The sequence below is a fragment of the Hetaerina americana genome, unplaced genomic scaffold (assembly GCF_022747635.1).
Source record: "Hetaerina americana unplaced genomic scaffold, ioHetAmer1.1.p SCAF_2, whole genome shotgun sequence".
NCBI classification, from domain to species: Eukaryota; Metazoa; Arthropoda; class Insecta; order Odonata; family Calopterygidae; genus Hetaerina; species Hetaerina americana.
In genome coordinates, this window is record NW_027286763.1 from 38116992 (window position 1) to 38141699 (window position 24708).

Sequence of the window (24708 nt, forward strand, 5' to 3'; positions counted from 1 at the left end):
GAGAGCACTCGGGGATGGATGCGAATGGAGACGGAGGTGGGGGAGGGTAGTTGCTGGAAGAGATTGAGGAGGGTGGGGGCACGGAGTGGATGATGAAACCGGAGTAGGATGAAAGGAGGAGAATGGGATAGGTTGGCGGAGGGTGCTTCGTGTGAGGATGGAGGGGAGAGATTCGAGACGGTGATCCGTCGTCAGTGAGTGTGTGAGCGAGGGGAAGATAAAATGTGTGAAACGGATATCAAACGCTCAACCGCGGCGCGCGCTAAGTGTTAGGTGCACCTCGTGTGTGATGTCCCAGCCCAGAGGTGTTGCAGGGAGAGGACCAAAGCGGCGCGAAATTAGAGGTTTACTCTTAAGCGTCACTTTTGCCCTAAGGCTTACGAAAAAGTTAAGCGTCTCACTTCTGAGGTTCTGAGAAAACATGGAATGTGTTTCCTCCATTTCAAAGAAAATATCCTTGGGGTAGGGGAGAACGTCATAAAAATAAAAATATGATAGCTTCAAATTATTTCAATAAATTTTACGTGATATTTAGGGCTTACATAACGGATGATTGGCAATTATTATTAGCAATACTTAATGCTATAGCTAAAGTGATCTACGCTGAATGCCATCCGTTTCATTAGCAAGGATTTGGAGAGTAATCAATATTCATTATCTCCCCGTAACGCTGTTAATTACACATATTATCTAGATTCCAAACAGTATTTACACTTTTTTCACATCGGTTGACACAGTAAAACTGTAAAATTCATCTAATGCCATGATGATGGTTGTCATTATCTCATAATTATGTCTGTGGCTATAAATTTAAATTTGGCGTTAAATAAAAATCCCTGTTAAATATAATATCTCAGTCCGCGAGTAATTTAATTTACTGGTGAATTACTGAGTAACTTAAAACATTTTAATCGCCAATTAAATAATGTATGCAGAATCACTCATAAGAAGATTGACATCAGAAATATAAAAGATATTATTTCTTATCTGAGAAGAGCGATCTAATTCACCGGTTTTAGTTTATTTACTCGTGGAATCTTAGGCAGCAGACAGGTATTTGATGAAAACTTGCCGCTGGCCTATTACTTTGCTTTGAACTGCCGGGGAAACGCCAATTGTTTTTTTGATTTCAATTAAAGGATTTTCTCGTTAGCCCGTTGGTTTTTTAAAGGTTAGCTCATGGCAAAAAACCGCAAGGAATTTAATTTCAGCTCGACCTTTTCAATTGTATATCCCTTAGGGATGCACCGGAAGTCACTGGAGGCAGCGCAACAGCTGAAGGAGACGGACGAGAGCGACAAAGACTCAACCTGTTCCCCCGAGAGCCACTGCAGCAACGGCGGCGAGTGTGGCAGCGGAGCCGGAGGGAGCAGCGGGGGAGCAGGCGGCGGTGGTGGAGGCGGCGGCGGGGGTGGAGGTGGGAGCGGTGTCGGAGGAGGCGGGTCAGAGTCGAGGCAAGGAGGCGTGAGGGGCGGAGGGTCGGAGCCCGGCGAGAGGAGCTCCCGGCCCGAGAAAGGGCCCTCGCCCGGGGCCTCGGAGGGCGTACACTCCTCGCCCCCCCCTCCCCGGCCCCCCATCTCCCACCCCCACATGGCTCACCTACAGTCACACCTCGTTCCCGCCCCATCGCACCGCCCCCACCACCACCACAGCCCCCACCCGCACCCCAGCCACTCCCCCGCCTCGCTATCCGCCGCCTCCGCCGCTCTCAAGCAGCACCAGGACCTCCTGCTACATCAGCAGCACCACCAGCACCATCACAACCCCTTCCAAACGGCGCACCACCACCCACAGTTCCCAGGAATGGCGTACCACCCGGGCGGTGGGCCCCCTATGAGGACCCCGGCGGCCTCATCCCCTTCTCCTTCGCCCTCCTCCTCGTCCTCCTCCTCCTCGTCCTCGTCGCTCAAGGACCTCGGAGGCCTCTCCGCCCCCTCCTCCGCCATCCCACCCCCGCTCGCCCTCGTCCCACCCCCGAGGCAGCAGCCCCCCAGCCCCGCTGCCGATCCCGAGGAGTTTCGCAACAACAGCATCGCGTGCTTGCGGGCGAAGGCACAGGAGCACAGTGCCAAGATGTTGAGTGACGCGATGCGCCGGGGCGCTGTGGCGGCGGCCGCGGCGGCGGCACTCCTCAATGGCGGCGGTGGAGGCCTGGCACCCCCGGCGCCCACGTCAGCATCTCCACCTCCGCCGCACGATGCGGCAGGGCCCGTGGGCGAGGGCGGGAGGGAGACGATAGCGGCTTCGTCGGGGAGCTCGCCGCCCGTTATGTTCTGACGCCGGAGCGGGGAAGGCGGCGAAAGCGGCGTCGGTCAGGCCGCGGACGGACAAGCAACGTAGAGCGGCGGGCGGTTGCGGGGGATGCCGGCTTCGAGTTTCGGTCCTATCTCTCGCGTCGGAGAGATAGACGGAGAGCGCGTAGCTGTGTCGTTAATCCGAGTCGGATGATTCCAATGCCGACGAGAGTTTCCATCGAAAGCTAGCCCTCCTCTTTATTGACTCCCCATCGCTCAGGACTCTCTCCAGGAGCCTCCCCGGGAACGATTATAAAAGTTTATTTTGCTCAGGAGAAACGGGGTGGGTGATCGGCGAGTCCCTATACTAATGCTACTTTCCCGTTTCGCGCTTTCGTTTCCCATCTTGACGCGACTCCTTTTGACAAGCAGGAGTGTGAAGCCACGGTACGGAGTAATGACAACTGTTTTAGTAACCTCAAGGTGGTCCTGCGTGGACGAGTCGTTTTGTGAGTACTTGACCCATGGCCACCTATCGACAGAAATCAGGATTCGGTGCCGCATTAAATCCACTCGTGCATTTGGACTTGAGATGGAAGCAGCGTTGATGCGTGAACGCACCACGCACGGACTTAGATCCGCGAAGATTGGAAATGGATGTTCGGGAATGGATTCGCCCCCAAGATCTCGAGTGTTCTCAAACCGTGCAATGCCTCTGGCCGCTTTTTTTCACCCCACATCGAAAATGTTTGGGTTTTGTTCGGACATTCTGAATACCGAACGAAATATAAATATATACATACATATATATGAAATATATAAAATTAAAAGATATCGTATTGCCTATTACGTTTTCTTATAAAAATTAAATCGAAATGATGAGAAGACATGGTTAAAACGTTCCACGTTGCTTCTAGTTTTTTGAAGTGCCGGCAAAGCCAATATGCATGTGAAATAAGCGAAATATTGTGTACATGTAAATTATGAAGGAAAAATAGGAATAGTCTTAATTTAAGTGCAATAGTTTACAGCATAATGAAACTGAACACACGTGAAAGAGTATCGCGTACCGTTTATACAAAACATTGATTTTGGTCTCACGACGAGTTGGGGAATGGCATAGGGCAAAGGAAAATGAGAACTCGGCTATTTTTTACTCTCCGTTTGCTAATAATCGGGTATGATGCTAGAAAACCAAGAATACAAGTGCTAAACTCGACATTAAATACATAAAAACGCCAAAAATTTGCTTTTTAATGATTTCCGTAAGAGTTTTTACCTTTGTGGGAGGCAACTACAATATCAGCGCCGAAATCGTACTTCAGCAACTAAATCCTGTGAAATCCTAATTGCCAAAAGCAGTGGAATCGAGGGGGTGGTAATCACTTAACCAAATTTTGCTAGGTAAAACAATGCGCGTGAGACTTTATTTAAACTAAAACAACGTTTTACTCTTCGGCAAAGTTTACTTAAAGCTACATCCATTTCTACCATGTAGCCTCCAACAGCTGTGTGCATCACATCGTTTGGAAATCTCTTATCCAAAAGTTTTTGAAAGTTATTCCAGCTTCTGCATTCGTTAGGTTAGATCGCCGTCGTTGGAGGCGAGTTTTAAGACCTTTGAAAGAGGAAGTATGAACTGCAGATATGCTTGTGGGCCTCTGGGGACGATACTCATCTACAGTTGGTTGCTAAAATGTGTGCAGTCTCACCCTACTCAAAAATAAGTCAGAAAGTGAAATAGTTTGGATGATAATATATTAAATACGATGTATATGTAAATAAGACTTTTAACAGGAAAGGTTAACAGAGTTACTCTTTTAAGTGGACAGATAATAATAAGAGAGAGATATAAAAATAATATATTTGATGACTCATTCATACTTCAGTGTGTTGTGAATAAATGGACGACTACCTAATCGTTTTGATTTCTGATTTTGAAAGCCTTGAGAATCTATCTCTATAATACTGATTTACATTATTGAACCGTTCCAAAATTCCACCTTGCCTCTCAATTTTCTCTTCTCTCTCTCTCTCTTCGCATCCCTCGCCTATCTCCTCGAAACTCTTATTCTCTTCATTAAAATCCTTCAAAAATCCTCCCTTAACGTTATTCTTTCATCTTATCTCAGGTGGAAAGATGCTGTATTACAAAATGCCATTATTTATCTGTGCAACATGAATAATAACAATAATAACTATGTATTCATACACCTAAATGTACTTCTTGTGAAGTTTGAATAAATAGATTTGTGGCTGGGAAAACAAATTATGTGTTGACTTGTTTATTTCCATATGGCATGTTTATATATATATATATATATATATATATATATATATATATATATATATATGTGTATATATATATATGTGTGTATATATATATATATATATATATATATAAAACAGACATATATGTATATATATAGACAGAACATACACACACACATATATATATATGTGTGTGTGTGTGCATATGTATGTGTTCTGTCTTTATAAATATATATATATTTTATGTATATATATCTACATATGTGTTCCTGTGTTCGACCTTCATGTGTGTTCCTTATCCCTTTTCCTTATATCTGTTTCTATATAAATGAGTATATATATATATATATATATATATATATATATATACTCATTTATATATATATACTCATTTATATATATATACTCATTTATATATATATACGGGTTGATATATATATATATATATATATATATATATATATATATATATATATATATATATATCAACGCGTGTACGCTGACTCGGTCTGCATCATAAATTGGCTACAGATATGCTCTGTGATTAAATGAAGAACACAATGTATATTTCCACTGTTTTTTATTTATGTACAACTAGATTCAACGCTTCGGCGTCATCACACCTAACGATGACGCCTGAGCGTTGAAAGTAGGAGTACGTGGAAGAAGAACAGTGGAAATATGCATTGTGGTCTTCATTTAATGAACATGAACTTCCACAATGTTAAGCCGGGAACAATTGAATGCTATGTGATGATGAACAAAGCCCTGGAGCAGGTAAATGTCTGTGAAATGCCATCTGGAACCCAATGAATTTTGTGGATCCTTTGGTCGGTGAAATATTTAAAAAGACAGATTTCAATCATAATTTCCCCCATATCTGATCACTTATGGGCACTGCATGAACCAATCAAGAGCACTAAGTCAAATGATCAATTAATTGATTCATTTGAGGGGACCGAGATGGTGCGGTGGCTATCATACTGGCTTCTCACCCAGAGAAGGCCCGGGTTCGAATCCTGGAGTGGTATCCCCACTACAATCTCTACTTGAGGTGCTTTGTGGAGAGCCCTTTAAGTGAGTACGCTTTCCGTCGGATGGGTCATCAAGACTAATGCCGACCCCAGGTTTATCTCCACCCTTTCTCCCATCCCGTCCATCCCTAATGGCGCAAATTACCTCGGCTGTCGGTCGCTTCCCCTAAAGATACTACTACTATTGAGTATGAGTCCGTAACTAGCTGCATTTGACTTCCATAGTTACGTAGAATAAACACCACATCTAACTTGTTCGTTACTGAATTATTATCGTGGATTCCCATTTTACGCGCATGCCAACACAGTCAAGGAAAAAGAGCTTCAAGTTTACTCGAAATTTCAAAAGGTTTACCTGACAGTCCTTTACCACTCGCCCTGTTTCCTCGTGCCATGCTAATCAAGTTGGGGCATTCTGCCAGCATTGCCTATAGTTCCCTTCCCAGCAGCTAGCTGAACAGAACTTGTGCTCCATGGTTCACCGCTAAGAAGAGTGCAGCCACCTGTTTAAGCCGGGATTTCTTCCGTCAGCTTCTGCTCACCTAGATTCAACGAAGAGGTTAGTTTAACGATATCCCTACAGAAACAAAGAGGAAAACCGTTTTTCACTGCTCAAAATGCCAGATCACATTTTCAGAGCACACAGGAATATTTTGCTCTCATTAAGTTGATTAATTCCTTCCTATTTTACTTAAAACCCACTCCTAAACTCGACAAGAAAAAAAGTTCGACAAAATGTAGTTTCAATCTATTTTTATGATATATCGTATGTGTTATTTAAGGGAGTCTTACGATTTCAGCATTAGATGGACATAAATAAATTCATAAAGAATTCAGTAAAATTTACAGAAGTTGTTCAAGTGCAGTTTAATATTTTCTTGCTACGATTTCCATATTTTGGCACTTTTCTTTCAAATTTGGCACTTTCTCAAGTTTCACACGTTTCAAAGTCACGCAACATCTGAACATTAAAAATATCACAGTGTATGGTTCCCATGATACTAAAATTAAAACCTCATGATTACAGGCAAGAATTATCGTCCGACATAAATATCCACGATGGCTTTTTCAGCGCTGTCATACGGGTTAAATAGACGAGCATAGTTAAGTGTTTGTTTTTAAGTCGATTATACGTATTTCAGTCGTGTATGGTGGTAAAAAGGGTCCTCAGCTCCCATTTTACCTTAGGTGACCCTCAGTAAACCCGTGGAGGGGCTTCCGAATCCATTAGTAACCCTTGTGTCAGTGATATCGAGAAACCGATGTGAACTCCACATTGAAAAATAATATTTCATGTTATATTTTAAAACGTTTCATATGATGACCAAGGAAAATGCTATCATTAAATTTCCAAGAAAGTAACGAAATATGTCTGTGGAAACATTGTTCCAGTGGAATTCTTTTGCTGGATTTCCTTAAACTTGTCATAAAAGAGGAAACGTGGTAGTCCAGGTGAAGAGCGTTGGACTAGTGACCAGAAGGCCCAGGTTCAATTCCCGGGAATGCCCCTGGGCACCCTCAGCTTCACCCATTATGCGTGATTTTTCAGGGGCTTTCTGGGAAACCATCGGTGGCACAGGGAAAATAACTGGGTCCCCCCTACCCTGATGTGTGGATATGACACGCCTTTGATCATAATATTGGATGAGTACTACCCTCACCCATCACACTGACCTTCGGGTTGATAACTGTGCTTATGGTTTTTTTTTATCGTGACCGAATGCCACAAAGTGGATGTTGAAACAACTTCCTTTAACAGTTATTACTTAGATCAACTTTAATAGTATGTTAAGCTATATTTTTCCCCAAGAGCATTGCCATTCTTATCTGTAATTAAAAATACATGGATGACTATATTGACCGGGGTAAAAAGCTAACTATTCTTAGAAGTGTCTACTCTTGGACAAAGAAATGCTATCCTATCTCTTTTCCCCTCCCTAGATTCCTAATACCATTTCTTAAGTGCTCCCTCGTCACCAAAGGCACTATATCATATCTCTTCGTGTGTGAGTTCTCAACACATCGGTACCTGATATTTTCTCTACTGTTTTCACATGTTTACCTAAATATATTTTCTTCAAACGCCTTTCGTTTTTGATGTGTCAACCTGCAGTGTATGTTAGGGTTCTTATCCAAACTAACTCATATGATACTATCATACATATCTGTTGCTTTATCTTCAACGCAATTTTAGAAACAATTAATCCATAGTATCAGTGAAATTATTTACATTGTACATATCCCTTATCTGATAATTTCAAGACAAGATAAGGCTTCATTTCTTCTAAATAGATGTTCTTAAAATCAAATATGGAAACAAGGTTACTGGAGAAACTTCACGCAAGAGTGGAACGGCTATTACTTCCAAAGTATTCTGGTGCATAATTTCAGAAAAATGTTTGATTCAATTTCCAGTTGTCTGATTGCAGCCTTGTAGATGTTACGACTAAAATATTTATATTTCGAAAGTTTTTCACAGTTTCGTGGTCTTTCATTCCCACATCATTGTTTATTTTTAATGAGTAATTTACATTTGCATACTAAACTCTGTCCTTGTATCTGGATTTTAAAATTCCAGTTATTCCCTTGTTTTTGCTTAGCGACTATTTGGAGTGATAACATCACTCCAAATAGTCGCTATTATATATTTTTTTTGCAGGTTCCCCTTACCTATCCCCATCCATTTGAAAAACCCTAATCCCCTCATCCCTTACCCTTTCCTCCTGGTGCTGCACCCCCTGCCACACACCTTTTTGGTGGCTTGCAGGGTATTGATGTAGATGTAGATCATTTTCTTAATTTCTGTCCTGGCGTGTGAATTGAATTTCACAAAATATGTGTTATCAGCGTAAACTTTCGACTATCAAAAATATTCAGTGTCAATAAACTTACCAGAGTTAGCATCTACATCTAAACAATGCCGAGCAAGCCACCGTAAGGACATGTGACGGGGATTATTAGGATTCTACACATAAAATATAATGCAACCACATGTAAAACAAACAAAAACACGCAAATTCACAACCATGCAGACGAATATATGCATGTAAAACCCATTTTAACCTACAAACATGCAGATACATACACTAGCAACTAATATATACAAGCAGATGCACCTACGAATGTACCATATTTCCGCACAGCGATTGATCTTGTCTTCGCTTATAATTCGATTTTCTTTATTATTTCTATTATGACTTCAATTTCTTACTATTATGATTCCTGGTTGCCCGAGGAAAGAACGAATACTTGTATCTATCTGTTCCAGAGTATATCTCCCGTATCTTATCTTTGTGGTCTAACCTCCCGAAATAGTGTGGGGCCATAATAATTCCCTTTGTGCCATAGTTAAACCTGTGCGTTCTGAACCTTGCTAAAACCCAATTATAGTTGCAGCACACAAATATGCGTCAACATAAGTGTTCCCTTTTAAAGCTGGCTCATCAGGTCACATCATAAGAACTTTGGTCTCGTATTAAATCTTATGTCGCTGCGCGGAAGAGAAGTACTTCTATCGACACTTACACAATGAACTGTTCTATTTGATATCTTTAAGGTAGTTGCGGATTCTTTCTATATTAAAAATATCCTTATGAGACGACGTCACTTTCATTAAAACAATATATTTACTCCCTCGAAGTAAGAGGTATCTTTATACGGAAAACATCACATTTGAACCAGGCCTCACAGCTCTCTTGGAAGTTTGAGAACTTTGAATTGTAAATTCCAATGCAACATTCATTTGCAACCTAAAAGCATTCCAACTAATCTAAGAAAAATCTTGCATCAGTAGAAATACTCTCAAATTTTTCTTATGATGAATACATTCTTCTTTATTAAGTGTACTTCGTGGCAAATATTTCTTCTAGCCTAGTCCCACTCATATACCAGCTGACTTTCTTTGACAGCCTTTTAATCAAAAAGGTATTTGAGCACACATATTTTGTTATCTTTTCTAGTTATGCAGTATTGCTAGTAGTAGTAGTTTTGAGGGGAGGCGACCGACAGCTAAGGTCATTTGCGCCATAGGGGAAGGACAGGAAAGGATGAAGGGTGGAGAGAAACCCGGCGTCGGCATTAGCCTACTCTTTACGAAAGGCGCCAAGGGGTCCGCGGCTTAACGTCCCATCCGACGGACGGCGTACTCACTCAAAGTGCCCTCCACAAAGCACCTCAAGTAGGGATCGAGATCCCTTTGAAAAATATTCAACACCGCCGGGATTTGAACCCGCGCCCTCAGGGTGGGAAGCCAGTACGTTAGCCCCCGCACCATCTCGATCCCCGTATTGCTAGTGAATTACATCCTAAATTTAATATGCTTCCAATGAACACAAAGAATCATGATAAATTATGCTTTTCAATTGACTCGATCTTATCACAAGCTACTGACGGCACGGATTGGAACTCAAATAATTGCTTAATGTGTCTCATATATTTCTTATTCAGATTATTACACATTCCATCAGTAATTTTTTTTCCCGCTCTTTCGAATGTTATCATGGGCACATATTATCAGACTGGCGCTGCCATCTATGAACTGTACAAGAACAAAGTAAAAATAATGGACTCGGTGAATATTTCACTGGTGAACTAATTGGAAGCAATGATATGTAATGACGATTCTAGTAACAGCAGTTAAATATAGTATGTGAATGTGCGTACGACATAAAACTTTGCATCGCTGTTATAATTTCAAGGAAATAAAAATGCTTATATCCTTGTAAATCAATTATGACAAAAATGTTACATAATTTTGAAATTGAGATTTATGAATTTTTTTTTTTAATTATATCCACCATAAGGTAATGGATGAGCTGATGGTAAACCACAGTCATACGTATATATCATCATGATGCAAATATTGGTAAATTATATAGCTTTATATTTTGAGTTGACATAATAGTGTACTTTGCCTACATTGCGTTGGAATTTGAGGAGAATCATCTACAAGAGTTCCATGCTAGCCAATAATTGTTCCGAGCTATTTCTTTGCATATATCTTGCTTATAAAACATTTCGTAAAATATTAGAGCTGAATGACTAACTCAGAATGTGGAACGTAACATACAGATCTAAAATTTTGAATATTCGGCAATGTGTAGTCTTTCATCAACTTTAAAGATTTATTTTAAATTATGGACCCCGAAACGGCACTCAATCGACACTTGATTTAGTTTTCTTTCAATTTTTTGTATCTCCTTATTCCTTAGATAACACGGTGTATCTTATTTTTCATCAAAATTTTGTTTCTCTCATTTAACTGGTGTATAGAAAAGGTACTACTAGCTTATCACAAAATTTTTGGTCAATAAAAGACTTAAAAAAGAGTATTTTATCTTTAATGAGAAATATTTAATGACTCAAACAAATGTTGTTACCTCTTCAAATCAACGATATCTATCCTAAATGCCACTCTTTCTAATGCCATTAGTGAGCATTAAAAATATCATTGTTCACAAAGAAAAAATGACAATGATAATTGCAATAACTTATGCCTCAACAATATTCGGCTTTTTCTTTTACCGCGTAAAACTATTCAATCTAGAAAATAACAGCAATATGCATTTAGTGCTAAGTAAATTAAAAATTTATAATTAAATGAGGAGGGCATATTTTCATTTTGTCGGATGGATTCTTATTTCATTGAAAGATTATTGCCTTATCAGGGCACATGAAACTGAAGTGGGTTAATTGGAAAAGCTCAAGTGAGACACGCCAAACATCGCTCATGATTGCCTCAAAAGCCAATAGTGATTTCAAAAGGGTGTTGGTGGAGATATTTCATTGGTTCACTCTCAAATATGTCCGTCGGGAATAACTTGGCCCTGGAGTTGTGCAAAAAGAAATACGGAGCGGAAATGGGACGTGGGAGAGGTGGGGAGTGGAGTGGAAGTGTGAAAGGGAAGCGGGGTGGTAGGGCTCTGGGCGAGGTCCGGGAGGAGGAATCGAGCGAAGCATTTCGGAAAGCTCGGAACAAAATGCCGGAGGATTATTCTTTTTACGGCGCCGACGGCACGGGCCATAACTCCTCTCGTCAAGTTAACAGAAGAGTATAAATCAGCAGGATGTAAGATGGCCAAGGGGACGAGGGTGAGGGCTTTGTACGGGTGGAATGGGATATTCAGGGGAATGGGGTGGATGTGAGAGTGGGGAGGGGAGGGAAAGATGGGATTTTGGGGCGACGGGGGAGGAAGGGTGTGGGGCTCACGCTGTCCTCCGAGGGATGTCGAGGGGCGGGGGAGGATAAGGAATGGCTCCGGGGGCCGAACTCCGCCGAGGAGCGTTATTCTCCTCGGCTCTCCCTGATTTAAGCGCTCCCTCCGTCCCGCCTCGAGGCCAAGACTCCCTCTACGCCCCCCCCCCAACCTCAAGTTCCCCGCCATCCTCCTTCCTCCGAGGGGGAGGGGGTCCCGCCTCCCCACTCCGCCCCGGCACCGCCATCGTCGACGAGACGACATCTTGGAGACCCTCCGCCGCCCACTTCCTTCCCCACCGCATCGCATCTACCTTTCCCCTCCTCCCCACCCCCTCCCACCCTCTCTCCGTCTTTGCTCTACTCGGTTACCCTTAGCAACCCACGCGCTCAATCCTCCCCTCACCTCTGCGCTCCATTTTTTCAGGAATTACGTCGCGGTTAGCGCAGCGTCATGGGAGCCGGACCGAAAAGTCTCCTCCTTCGAGACCCCCATGCAAAAGTACAACTCTTTAGTCCGAAGAGAAAAGAGAAATAAGAGTAATAGTCGAGCCGAAATAATTTTCGGCGGGGAAACGCTCGGCCAATCTAATATCAGCTCATGTTTGATCCCCCCGACTCAAGACTTTTTCATTATTGAGAGATTGCTTCACTTCTGTTTATGATGTATTAGCATTTGTAATTCCATTTCAGTTATGCCAATCCTTATCTATTAGGTATTCTAAATTGCAATAGGTGTACTTAAAATTTGGCAGCGTCCAAAATGGGATGCTATTCTTATTTTGAGGAATCTTTAAATGCTTTCTACTGCTATATAGAATCACTCACTTGCTTTTTCCATGAATGCATTCTTTGCGATGTAAAAAGGGCATATAAAGTAGAGCATTTTCAACGGCAACGGAAACGGTAGAAAGGAGTTGGCGGGAAATCACGTAATTCGTCATATCAACAGCTTGCCTAAGGTTTCCATTAGTTTAAGGTCATTATATAAAAAACATATACCGTCTTATTTTTTTAATTTCTAAACAGTATGAAATAACATCTAAAAATATAAAATTTCGTGGATTATCTTCATGCGCACGCAAGTCCCTACACACCAGTTAATGAGCGTGAGCTTCGTTTGTGTCGCCATGAGTGAACCGGATGTTCCTTGTCCTATCGTAATGCACCCCACTCACCTACCTGCCGTTGTAGCATCGTGTTTTCAGAGGCCATAAGTGATACCCGCTGTCACTTCTAGTACTGCTATTTTGTCTCCACCCGAGGAAACCCAGATAACACCCTTGAGACAAAACTGAACAAAGTATTTTGTTTCCCCAGAAGGTGGTTATGCATTGTGTCTTCGTGGCTATATACCAATGGTTTAAAAAAAATTAAACTTACACCCGTACATAAATGGATTCCCCCACCTTCAGTCTATTTCATTTACGTTACAGTATTTAAATGTGCCATAAAATGGTTAATATTCTTAAGTAAGTTTGGAAACGTTTGTGTTTCTACTTAGTAAGTAGAATTGAATAATTTATTTTAAAATGCCGTAAATAACTTAAGCCCACCATGTAAGTATGGATAGCAAAACTAATGATAATGCATATTTCAAAGTAAATAATTTTGAGGGATCTATATGCGGATTTTTTATCACATCTCCTTATGAAGGAGGGCTACATCTTTGGCATAGAAAATTGAATGCCAGCTTGCTACTGTTTCTATTTCCTCTGATTATTGTTCTCGTTTACATTTGAAATTCGGATTTACATTTTTTTATTTCTATGAAAAATTTATGTGTATACTTCAAGTTAGAATTCCTTGTTTTTTTAATGCACTCCTAATCTTTTATTAACAAATTAACCTGAGTCATACATGAAATCTGAACAGGTACAGTTTTTGGCGGAATGTATTAATCTGCCAAGCACACTGCTAATAAGACGTAGGTAGACACTCGCGAAATCACGAAAATCCAATCAAAAGAATCGTTCATGTTGAAAAAATGAATAATGATTAAGTTAACGGTCAGTATAACAAAATATAATATTTTTTTCATATTACACCACCCCGTTGAGTTATTATTATTCATACGGGCTCAAACGTGCTTGGGTACAGGCGTATTATAAATGGGTAATTTAAACTTTAAACCTCTCTCGCACTTAGGTCTTCATTATAAAATTGAGGCGAATTATACTCTTCTTATGTGAGAGTTAATTTGTTTCCTCCCTACCCACCATTTTCAATCATACGTGTAAAGATCTTAATATGTAAATTAAAAAACCTCTCCATTGCCTTTTAGGCCCCAGAAATGGTAAGTACCGCCATAACTAAATGATATACTACAAGCCCTCGAACGACGGAATTTTATCTGCTAAGGAATTCGTCTTATTTCTTTCCTTCCAGAGGTTGATCGTAATGTAGTCGTATTCGTATTTGTATTTCTCATTCGAGGCATTCAATTGATGTGACAATTTCTTTTATGAACACAATGCAAAGACGCTTCGCCAGCATGGTATACGAGGATAAAGATTCATTTCAAATGGCACAACCGAAATCGGAACCGACGAAGTGTTTAATATGTTTGGAGATTTCTTCTCGAAAAGGTTATCAAATTATTTATGCAAACGAAATGCGCTAATCACTGAAATAGAGAGCTGAAGGTACTCAAAAATGTGAATAAATATTAAGCCATGCTAAGTATTACATTTAGAAAATGGTTATCACTTCAATGAATGAAATGCTGGGTTGGATTAAGTACGTCGGCCGTTTCATGAAGAAATAATGTATTTGACCTGGGCTTTAGTCGAACATGATAACCCTTCTAACCTCACTTCTCTCCCAAGCCTTTTCACGATGTAAAATTTCTGCTGCTTCAACTAACGCTTGTTACCCCAAGTTGTATATTCTTTCTTTCCTTCCGAATCGCCAAGCCCCCCGCTGCCCGTATCCCAAAGTCATATAACAATCTTTTATTTTCGCATTGCTGTCCAAGCAATAAAATCCCGAGTGACTTTAATCTCTGGTTCGAAGCCATTCCGAGGGGCCGCGCCGTCTCAAACGCGCTCCCCCATGCCCCACGAATCTAGTTTCATTTCCCCGGAGACAGTCGGATCGAGGAACAGCAGTTATCTCGGTTGAATTGATCCCACGACGGCTGCGGCGATGATGTAGTTGTCTGTTCCTCCCCAAGACATGGGTCGCGCACAGCCCACTCCGTCTGTTCGCTTTGTCGTTAGGTCAACATTGGGGCGTTAGGTCCCACATCGTCCCATCTCTCTTCGGCCGATGTAGTATATTCAAGTCATGCTAAATGCTTCCATGCAGACACTCATAGTTAATTTAGTTCAATATAAATATTCCATGGGCTTCCAACTTATTCCTGATTCAATATCTCGATAACTCCTGAGCCAGTGGGCGACCTCCACCTAGTGCTGTCATTCAGTCTCGCGGACTGCCGTTCTGTGGTCGATCGAATTGATCCTCGGGACATTACTCTGTTTCATTGACATTTCTTGCAATTTTTTCCTTAGCACATTCGTTTCCGTTGACAACCTCGTGTAACGTACCATTTTTATGTTAACGCGGCCCCTCTCATCTTTACCGTGGCCTCACTCTGCGACCGGAAGATTGCAGCAGCGAGCGGAGATGAGCATCGGCCAATGCGGTCTAAAGTCGTGCAGTGCGAAAACTGGCAAGAAAACAATGGTGGGGCTTATAGGGACCAGGAAAAGTTCATGAGCAGCCACCGCAACCAGAGAAATTATGCTACCGTAGGAAAATTGTATACCCACAGTCATACCGAAATATCGAATTAGCAATGATTGGCCTACCAAGATGGAGGAAGAAGGTGAGGATGAGGAATATAGGCCAAAATGGAAAGGTGAATTTGGGTAGGAAAATTTTTATTTATTATTTGACTGTTAATTAGTACGGGGGCCTTAGTAAGTAGTAAGAGCCCCGGACAGTTACCCTCCGTGGTTCATTGTGTCAAGCCATGCTTAATGCCTGCCACATGCGGACAGTAGACGAACGCACCACAGTAAAGATATGGAGATCAACCATCCAACCTCTGTCCGGTCCCAACATTGGGCAAAATTTAGGCGCTATGGATTTAGAAACATTTAAAAAATCCCTAATCTCCAGTAGAGACCGGTTGGTTAGCGAATACGATACACGTAATACGATAATATGGAAAAGTATTGAAATTGTACACTTTGGTTCAAACAACATTCATTCAAAAATTTGTAGACTCCATATGATTATGTTTTCAATGATAAAGTTTTATAATTTCAATGACAAAAGGATACAGTTTCAGGCTTTACCGTGTGGAATTTCCATCTTGAACTTGTCCGTCCCTTACCATAACGGCGGGAGGGCATCCGCTGTCCGTTCCCACATACCCTACCCCCAGGTCACGGCCGCGTTAATGGACCTACCCCCAAGTCCATCTCCCTCTCTCTCTACCGCTTCCTTCCTCCCCCCTCACTAATCCTTTGTTTTCTTTCTCTCCTCCTATAAATCGTGAATATATGTATTAGGACCGCATAACATAAATTGTCACCTGATGATCACGAGCAGCGTCGAAACCAAGGTCGTGAACCAATAAAAACCATTCTATGTAATTGTTGTTTCTGTTATCAAGGTCAATGCCAGAATTGAGTGAAAATTATTTTATCATTATCTGAGCATAATCTTAGTGTTGAATTATCATATTTTTTAAATCAAAATTCTAAGGAAATAGTATCACTGGAATTATCATGAGAGAGTTCCCTCGTAGAAAGGAAATATATTATATATATATATATATATATATATATATATATATATATATATATATATATATATATATATATATATATATATATATGATATGTCAATGTCTAAAACTAATTCCAAATGTTAACTAATTCCAAAAAAGCATTCGTTCATAAAAGATCCCAAAAAGCTTTTTCCCTCATTTCCTTGAAATAAATTACCCACATTCAGCCTTGACTTTTACCCGTTTTAAATAGCTCAATCTCAACAACAGTTTTCAAATTTGCAATTCGTTCAGAATAATTTATTTCAATATCTGGGCAAATAGAGAATAATTTACTCTCTTCTTAAAAGATAAAAATCCACTACACTTTCTAAGAATAAAATCCCCATTCTATGGCAACTCATGATTTAAATATCATATAATGTGTCAAAATATTTTTGATTTGGGTTTAATAATTCATTTGAGAATTAATTTATGTACATACTGTGCATATCCACATACTGGTGACAATTTTGTATATTCGGGTGCATGAGATATACTATACAAACCCGAGAGAGGCTGGAAAAGAAAATTCACAAAAAGCCGTCAGTGTTTTTTTTGTCGCAAAAAATGTGTTAATTTGTGAATAAGTGAATTATTTGCTGACAGCTTAAATATTTTATAAATTACAAAATTGCCGAAATCCAAGTATTCCATTCTAATAGATTACTCTTCTTGTGACATTACATTATTCTTCTCATTGCATACGACCAACAAGAATCTGGCTACTGTATTTCTCACAGCGCTAATTCCTTAAATTTGTTAGAAATTCTTGCTGAATGAGTTTTTTAAGGCTTCTCTCATCTACGTCATCCTATTTGACCGGATGCTACCGTCAAATTCTTTTGGTAGTGGTACCCCCAATCTCTGTGGCAGCAGGAGATCATATACAAGTATGTGCAACCGAGTCTGTTTAACATCTACGGTAATAGACTACCAGTCCCGATTCATTTCACTTTTATCTTATTAAATAATCGTATCCGAGCAAATAATACCTTATTACTCGTTTCACTAAGCTTCTGTTCGGAGCAAGGCACCAAAGCTACAGGTGCATGCTGGGGACCAATGGTAGCTCCTCCATGGTGGAAATTCTTAACGTGGTCAGCACTAACAAGCTTTCGGATTGCTGGATTTTAACGAGCGTAATAGACTGGGCAAGTGAGAAGGTAGCATGTTGAGCAAGGGATATTCGCCCAGCTCCGCGAGAGATCTAGAGGGTTGGAGAGTTGAAATGTGGGGGCGGGGGTGAATTTTGGCTGCATGGACTTGAGGGGAGCGAGGGCCCGAAAGGGAGGGGGGAAAAGGAATGGACGGGGGAGGCCACGTTCGTCTCCGCCGATGGAGCGGGAGAGGGGAGCGGACCCAGGGTGGGGGTGGGACATGAGACACCGCGGCGTGGGCGTCTCGGCGCCGCCTCCACCCCATCCCCTTCCCCTCCTTCGCCCACTGCCGCGTGGAGATTTCGGCATCCGCGGTGGTGCACAAAGTGACAAAAGAAGGCGCTCGCAGCGCATCCTTGCCCCCCCCAACCACCACCACCAACACCCTCCACTCACTCACAAAGTAGAATCTTGGAGGCCTTTAGCCACCGCGAGTTTTCTTGACTCGAGAGATTTCATTTGTTTTATTCCGTCCCCGTCACCATTTCCTCCACCTTCTCCTTTGGGCCGTGCATCTCTCTGTATTATTTTTTTCATTCCTCTTCCGCTCCCTCCCCCCTTCAACCACCAGCACCCCCCTTCAAATCCAACCCAACACCCCCCCCCCCCCACGTCCGCAGAGGAAGGCATTATTCCCTTGCATGCACATACGCGCGATCCCTCCTTCCGCCCATACCACAGACGCCATATTTTTTTTGAGAGCTGATGATGGGCGTTGCGCGAATAGGCAGGCATTTGTTTCCCGCGGAAGGGGGGGGGAAGAATGGATGTACTGGTTGGGGGGGGCGAGTGGGAAGATGACGCGGAGAGGGGGAGAGGAGGACGGAAGAAAGGAAAGGTGGAGACTGTGGGAGGGGTTGGTGGTCGGGGAGAGAGGTTTCCGGGGGTTGGAGAGGGGCCGAGAGGTGCGAGAAGAATGGACGGGACGGGTGGCGGGGGATGAGGAGGAGGTGGAGAGGGGGCGGTGGCGAGTTCGCGAGAGCCGAATTGCGGGGGAGAGGGAGAGAAAGAGAGGGAGAGAGAGAGAGGGAGAGAGCGTGCACAAAGAGTCTAATCGGATGTAAATGCGGGGATGCGGAGGCGCCGACGGTCCCTCCCGCGCATGCGCGGACGCGCGGGTGGTTTGGGTAGTGCGAGTGAGGGCGTCGCAGGGAGGGGATCTTACGGCGGACCTCTCGGAGCCGTCACCCCCATCCGTAACGGAGTTGACACCCCCCGCTTCCTCCTCTTCCCCCCGCGCCGCATCCGCCTCTCTCTCTTTCTCTCTCCCTTCCGCCCTCCCCACTAGCGTCGTCTCTCCTGGAGCACGCGTGCCGCCCACGCACGCCTTGCCACCCAAAAGAAAACGGCCGCCCCGCCTGTGCTTAATAATGCGGAAATCCCTTCTCCTCCTTCCTTGCTTTTCATTCTCTTCCTTTTGCGTTATTTGTTCAGCAAGATTAAACTCATGCATGATCTATCTTCTGGATCGATTTTTACATTGCGGTGCAAGTTTTCTTTCCCTCTACGGAGAAAAAATATTTCCAGGTTAAAGAATATATTTTTCACATTTTTGCATAATAATGAACTTTCTATGGACTTAAAATAACTTGTTTCCTACCGTTTCCTCTTTAAAATCTAGTTCTAGTTTTTTCAGCTAGGGCTGTGGAATTTATACCGTTATGCGTGTTTGCATTCAAAAATAATTCATACAAACGGTATTATTCAATGCATAATTTCTATACGCTTGTGCATTTTTGGACAGTTTACATTTTGAAGTGCCACTTATACTCACCATTACTCACATACGCGTATAATTCCTTTGAGGACTAAAACTTGCTGAATGCGCATGTTAATTATGATTTTTAGTCTACCAGCTGAGATGGGTTTTTCCATGAACAAAGAAGCTAAACACAGTCACATTTATAAGATCCATGTTATAAGCCACCAAACACCTTAACTCACAGTGCTTTCAATGCTAATTCTATTGCCACCCAAAACGTTCTGAATCCAGTTTTCTCTCCGATGATAATCTCTTAATAGCCGTCCCTCGTCTTCAACCAAACTTAATTCTTCTTTTCGTAAGTTTTCCTTTCAATTAATATCACCTTTCCCATTCTTATCTCCATTTATATTTCAAAATACCTCAATTAATTTTGATCCTTGATCCTCTACGACAGTGTTTCGGAACCATAGAAATCTGCACTCCTTATCGATGTCTTCACTGATCACTCTTTTGCATCATTGCTCAGTGCCCCTTGCATTAGCTCACTTCGCTTTGTAAAAGCTTTTTCATAAATTTAATTCCGAGTTTATTATCATTATTCTTCCCTCCTTTGAAATACATGAACTGATCTACATGCTCCACTCTATGGCTCCCAACTTTAATATTTTACATTAGCTTTCCTATTTCTTCAGAATCTCATTGCCTTTGTTTTCCTATAACCAACACGCCGTTCTGTGATACATTCAATAATGATTGCAATACCTAAACAGACTCACTTCCTAATTTAAACCCAATATAAATCGATATTGAATATTCAAATGAAAAAGTATAATCAACATCTATCCTTGTCCGACCGTGTTTTTAACTTTTGGAAAGCGAGGCGCATGCTGGCCTCGAGTCTGTAAAATGAGGTTTATGATTTCGCATCTTGAGACTGCGAACTAATTTTTGTATAACTCTTGGGATTGCATGCTGACCATCTGAAGAATTTTTTATCCTTAAGAAAATCAACTTGCTTTAATGTATAAATTTTCGATGAAAAGATGAATGTTATTCACATACATATGACATATAGCCTACGACAGACCGCACTACGAAATGATATCAGACCTACATGTCTACTCTTTCATGTCCCATCCCCCACCTTATATTTCCGATTGCCATTCTTGATGCATCTCATTTACAACTTAGTCCAACCCTCTCTTCTCTCCAGATAATCCCTTTTCTACGTACGCTCTCACTTCTGTCTTGACTTCTTTTGTGTCCCTTTTCCTGAGATATCATCTCAAATATTCATCTTCCCAAGGCTTTCTTCTTGCTCCTTCTGAAGAATAAATAACTACACTCCTGCGTTCCTTAATCTTATTCTGCAATGTCTTTGTATGAACTTCCACTTTGAGTTTTGTAGTTTTCCGGCGATCCCTACGGGTTCTCCAAGCCATTCTGCTCTCTCGATTTCTCAAATTTTGCCTCGACCCTCTTTGCCTCTATCACATCCATACATTCTCTTCTATTCCTAAAGCTTCTATTTTGTCATATATTGAGCATTCTTTTGACTACTTTTACAAATGTTTTTTTAATATATTTTTCATCTGCATAAATATGGAATGTAATTTTATATGGATCCGAAATTTGGTCATTAAGGCAATAGGATAAGTCTAAATTGAACACATGGTATATCTAAAACCTACCCTAACCCGGTACACTACTGCTAATAATAATAATGATATACTCCACATATTAACAACAGCCTTTCTACCGGTATTTACACGTCTTATATCCTTATATCAATTCTATACTCTTTCTCAAAAGTTCCTTACCCTTTCAATCAATATTTTACCAATTACTTACCATGGTACTGAAAAGGCCATGCTCTATATCTTTCAGAATTCATTTTATGTCTTCCTATATGAGGCTACGGAGGGGTACGGGCCCCTGTGCTAAGGGCCGCCAGTTCGATTTCTCGCAATGTTTAATCCTATTTTTATTCCCTTTACCATTAGTTTTGCTATTTCTTGTTGCTATTTGCACGATTCAATTGAAAATAATTACTAAACCCACCTTTGATGACCAGTAGCTTTAGTATTTCAATTTTCGAGGAAATAATATGTGGTTCATGGAAAACTTCGAGCATTGATTTCATAATTCGGGAATTAGTTATTTCACTTTCATCTATTTCATCAGCATTCACAAATGAACATCATTCTTCCTTATTCGTTGATTGCTGCGGTATCCGTTTAATTATTTCATGAAATTCATACCCTACCATAACTTTTATATTTTTACCGCGAACATTTCTAACGTGGTTTTCACACAAAGGTCTTTACCTGAAATGAGTTAATTTAATTGTTGTTTATTGTCTTTTCTAAATTAAGTGTCTTCTCTCTCTCATTGGATCACATATTTTTTCCTTGATGACCCATCTCCCAAAAAGTTCTACCAACCACTCACGTGAATATTTAGAAGGAGTTATTGGAGATGATGATGCCTGATACTTTGGTAATTATGCTACTTTAATAACTAAAATAAGGGCGAAGAGAAACGTAACTCATGCCTTCAGTTAAGTAAGGTTTCCAATCGAACAGTGCCTTTATATGTACGTTCTATAATCTGTGGCCAGCTAAACTACGCTCTCAAATCTACGAGTTTAAGAGATGGTAATTCCCCTTTTTGGGGGTTACTTAATATTTACATTATCTTGCGTATCATGCCACAGAAGTACGATCTTTTCAGAGGAGGTTTCGAGGACTATGGTATTTTTCAGGAAAATAACTTCATTGTTAAGCGAGGGATTGCCATCCCATCTTCCACATGCTTTACCGTTGAAATTCAAGTGAGGGCTATAATATCCCTGAAAATGTGCTATTCTCAGGACTAGAGGCGAAATTCTCAGGGTAGCTGGCCGATGAGAAGATAGAATGTATCCAACGGTTAGCTAAAACAAAAAACCACCGTAGATATGTTTGATTTGACGATGACACGACATTATTCCTTAAATAGTCATATGTGCGATGCATTGGGACTCGTTCGATGATGAAAATTATACGACTTGATATATTGAGTAACCGAAAAATGTTTCAATAGATAATATTACCAATACATATATATTGCTACAGTACCTGAGAAAGATGTCATAAGTAGGTTTTTTACAAAGGATTTTAACTAAAATGTTGAAAGATAGATGACACGGACACAATCACCCCTTGATTATGCAATAAATATTACTTAAAGTATAGTACATCAACATTTCTTTATTTTCGCCGACATTTCTCGATATGTCCGACATACATCGTCATAACCTCGATATTTGTGTGTCAAAGACGTTTATATTAGATATCGTTGAGTACAATCAGCAACGTAACCACACCCTCAATCGCTTACCTACCCTCAAAACCCTATTCCATCAAATCGCCCCACTTGGCCATCGACCGCCATAAACAAAGGTGACCTCCCCTCTGCCTCTCCCATTCTCCCCGCCCACCCATCCGTCTTCCTCTTCCCATCCTCCGTCTCCCCCTGAATCCGCGATTTCTCCACCGGCCCCAAACGGCCTCTCCACCCTCCTCTGTCCCATCCTCCCACAGCAAAGACTTCAACCCCCTTTCGGCTACGCGCCTTTATTTCTTTGCCACGTCTTATTTTCACTTTAAATTGATATTTACGGCCGCATGGGAGGAAGGAAGAACCACCGCACGTTTCATTAAATCCGGAAAACTGCGAGTGCTTCTGTAACGTGGAGCGGGGAGAGAGGGTGAATGGGTGGGCCTGGGAGAAGGGGACTGGTAGTTGGTGGGGACCGGGATGTCGATGGGGCGGGCGGGTGGAACTGGGGTGCGGAGGAGAGGGGTCGGGAGAGGAGGGTGGGGGGCAAGGACACTCGCGTGGAATGGAGAACAAATCGGATTAGCGGAGCGGATCCATCGCTTATCCTCCCCCAGCCCGATACACTCCACCCCACCCCACCCCCACCCCCCCTGCGTCTCGTCCCTACCAAAGGGAGAGAGACCTAAGGGAAGTCGTCGATAAAAAAAAAGATACCGATCGACGTATTTGTGGTGGATCCAAACGAAACGTATGATTCGCTCGCTTAGGCGAAATTTCCTTTTGGTGGTCGGGGCTGGAAAAATTTTCCCGTACCTCATTTCACCTGAGACGGTTTTCGTTTACAGAAAGATTCATAGATAATACTCTCCTTTGAGCTGTTACGAGGCGGTATAGGATATGGGATAAACGTCTTGGGACCTTAGTGATCCCAAAATGGAAGATTTTTCTTGGTCCTCCTTGCTGAAAACTTTAGTATTGAACAAATGTATCCGAAAAGTGGAGAATAATTTTTTATTTGGGCAAAAAGAACCAAAATTATATAATTAAATCAATTGAGAAATGATTATGTAGTTTTAGTCGTGATACCGTTGATTTCGAACATAATAATGACCATATTTGGTCATTCAAAAATTCATAAAACTTAGTAAGACACAACATGCTCTCAGCGAGATTTTAACTGGACGCCTTGGCAATAACTAAATATTACATTAATTACCAATATTAAATGATGGATGTAAAAATGTTTATGACTGAAGAGGCAATATAACAGGAGATCACTGATTTCCTTCGAAGAGTCATTTTATCAATATTGACTGCTGGGACCAATTAACATTTTGCGGTGGAATCCCAAAATTTAGCGAATCAATAATTGTTCTTTAAAAGGATTTTCGTGGATTCAAGGGTGAATTTGATATAGTTTGCAATTAAGCTGGAAGTTTGGAGACCTCTCATCAAATGACGAAGAAATATTTTACTAGAAAGTATGTCAGTTCTTTCTAATGGTAGATTTTACCAGACACTACGCATTCGATACACAGATACCGCATCTCCTTCCCCATATATAAACACCTTAACATGACGTAAGGGCTGGTTTATTTTGGTGACCCCCTAGACTTCTGCTGCCTGAAGAGACAATAATTTATATTGCTCACCCAAGATAGATAGATCAAAGGGTAGGAGCCAGACGATAGTTCGCGCAGTTTCTTTCTCAGCGAAAAGGCTTCAAAAACGTCTCACCCATTTTCATTGATGTTCTCACTTGACATACACAATTGAACTAGGCTGCGTGAAACCATCTAAATTATTTATCCTACGATGAAACTAAAGGGAAGAGAGACAAGAAGGAGTGCCAGGAGCATGAAATTTGGGTAGAAGCGTTGTAAACAAAGAGTAGTTAAGTGATGGAATACATGTATATGTGTACAAATAAAGGCTGGACCAAACAGCTGGGTTGATACAAAATTTTACCAGCGAGTAAATAATCATTAGAAAGATGAAATAGAT

The 24708-nt window shown here is 41.4% G+C and overlaps 1 protein-coding gene across 4 annotated transcripts in view; it reads left to right on the top strand.

Annotated features, from left to right (window-relative positions):
- LOC139687970 (homeobox protein unc-4 homolog) overlaps positions 1-4489 on the top strand; it is a 401108-nt gene extending 396619 nt beyond the window's left edge. For all 4 annotated transcript variants that reach the window (XM_071585352.1, XM_071585351.1, XM_071585354.1 and 1 more), the window contains exon 6: positions 1241-4489. In XM_071585352.1, the coding sequence (XP_071441453.1) occupies positions 1241-2277 (1037 nt within the window). In that variant the 3' untranslated portion in view covers positions 2278-4489. The remainder of the gene's footprint in view (positions 1-1240) is intronic.
- Positions 4490-24708: the final 20219 nt, after the last annotated feature.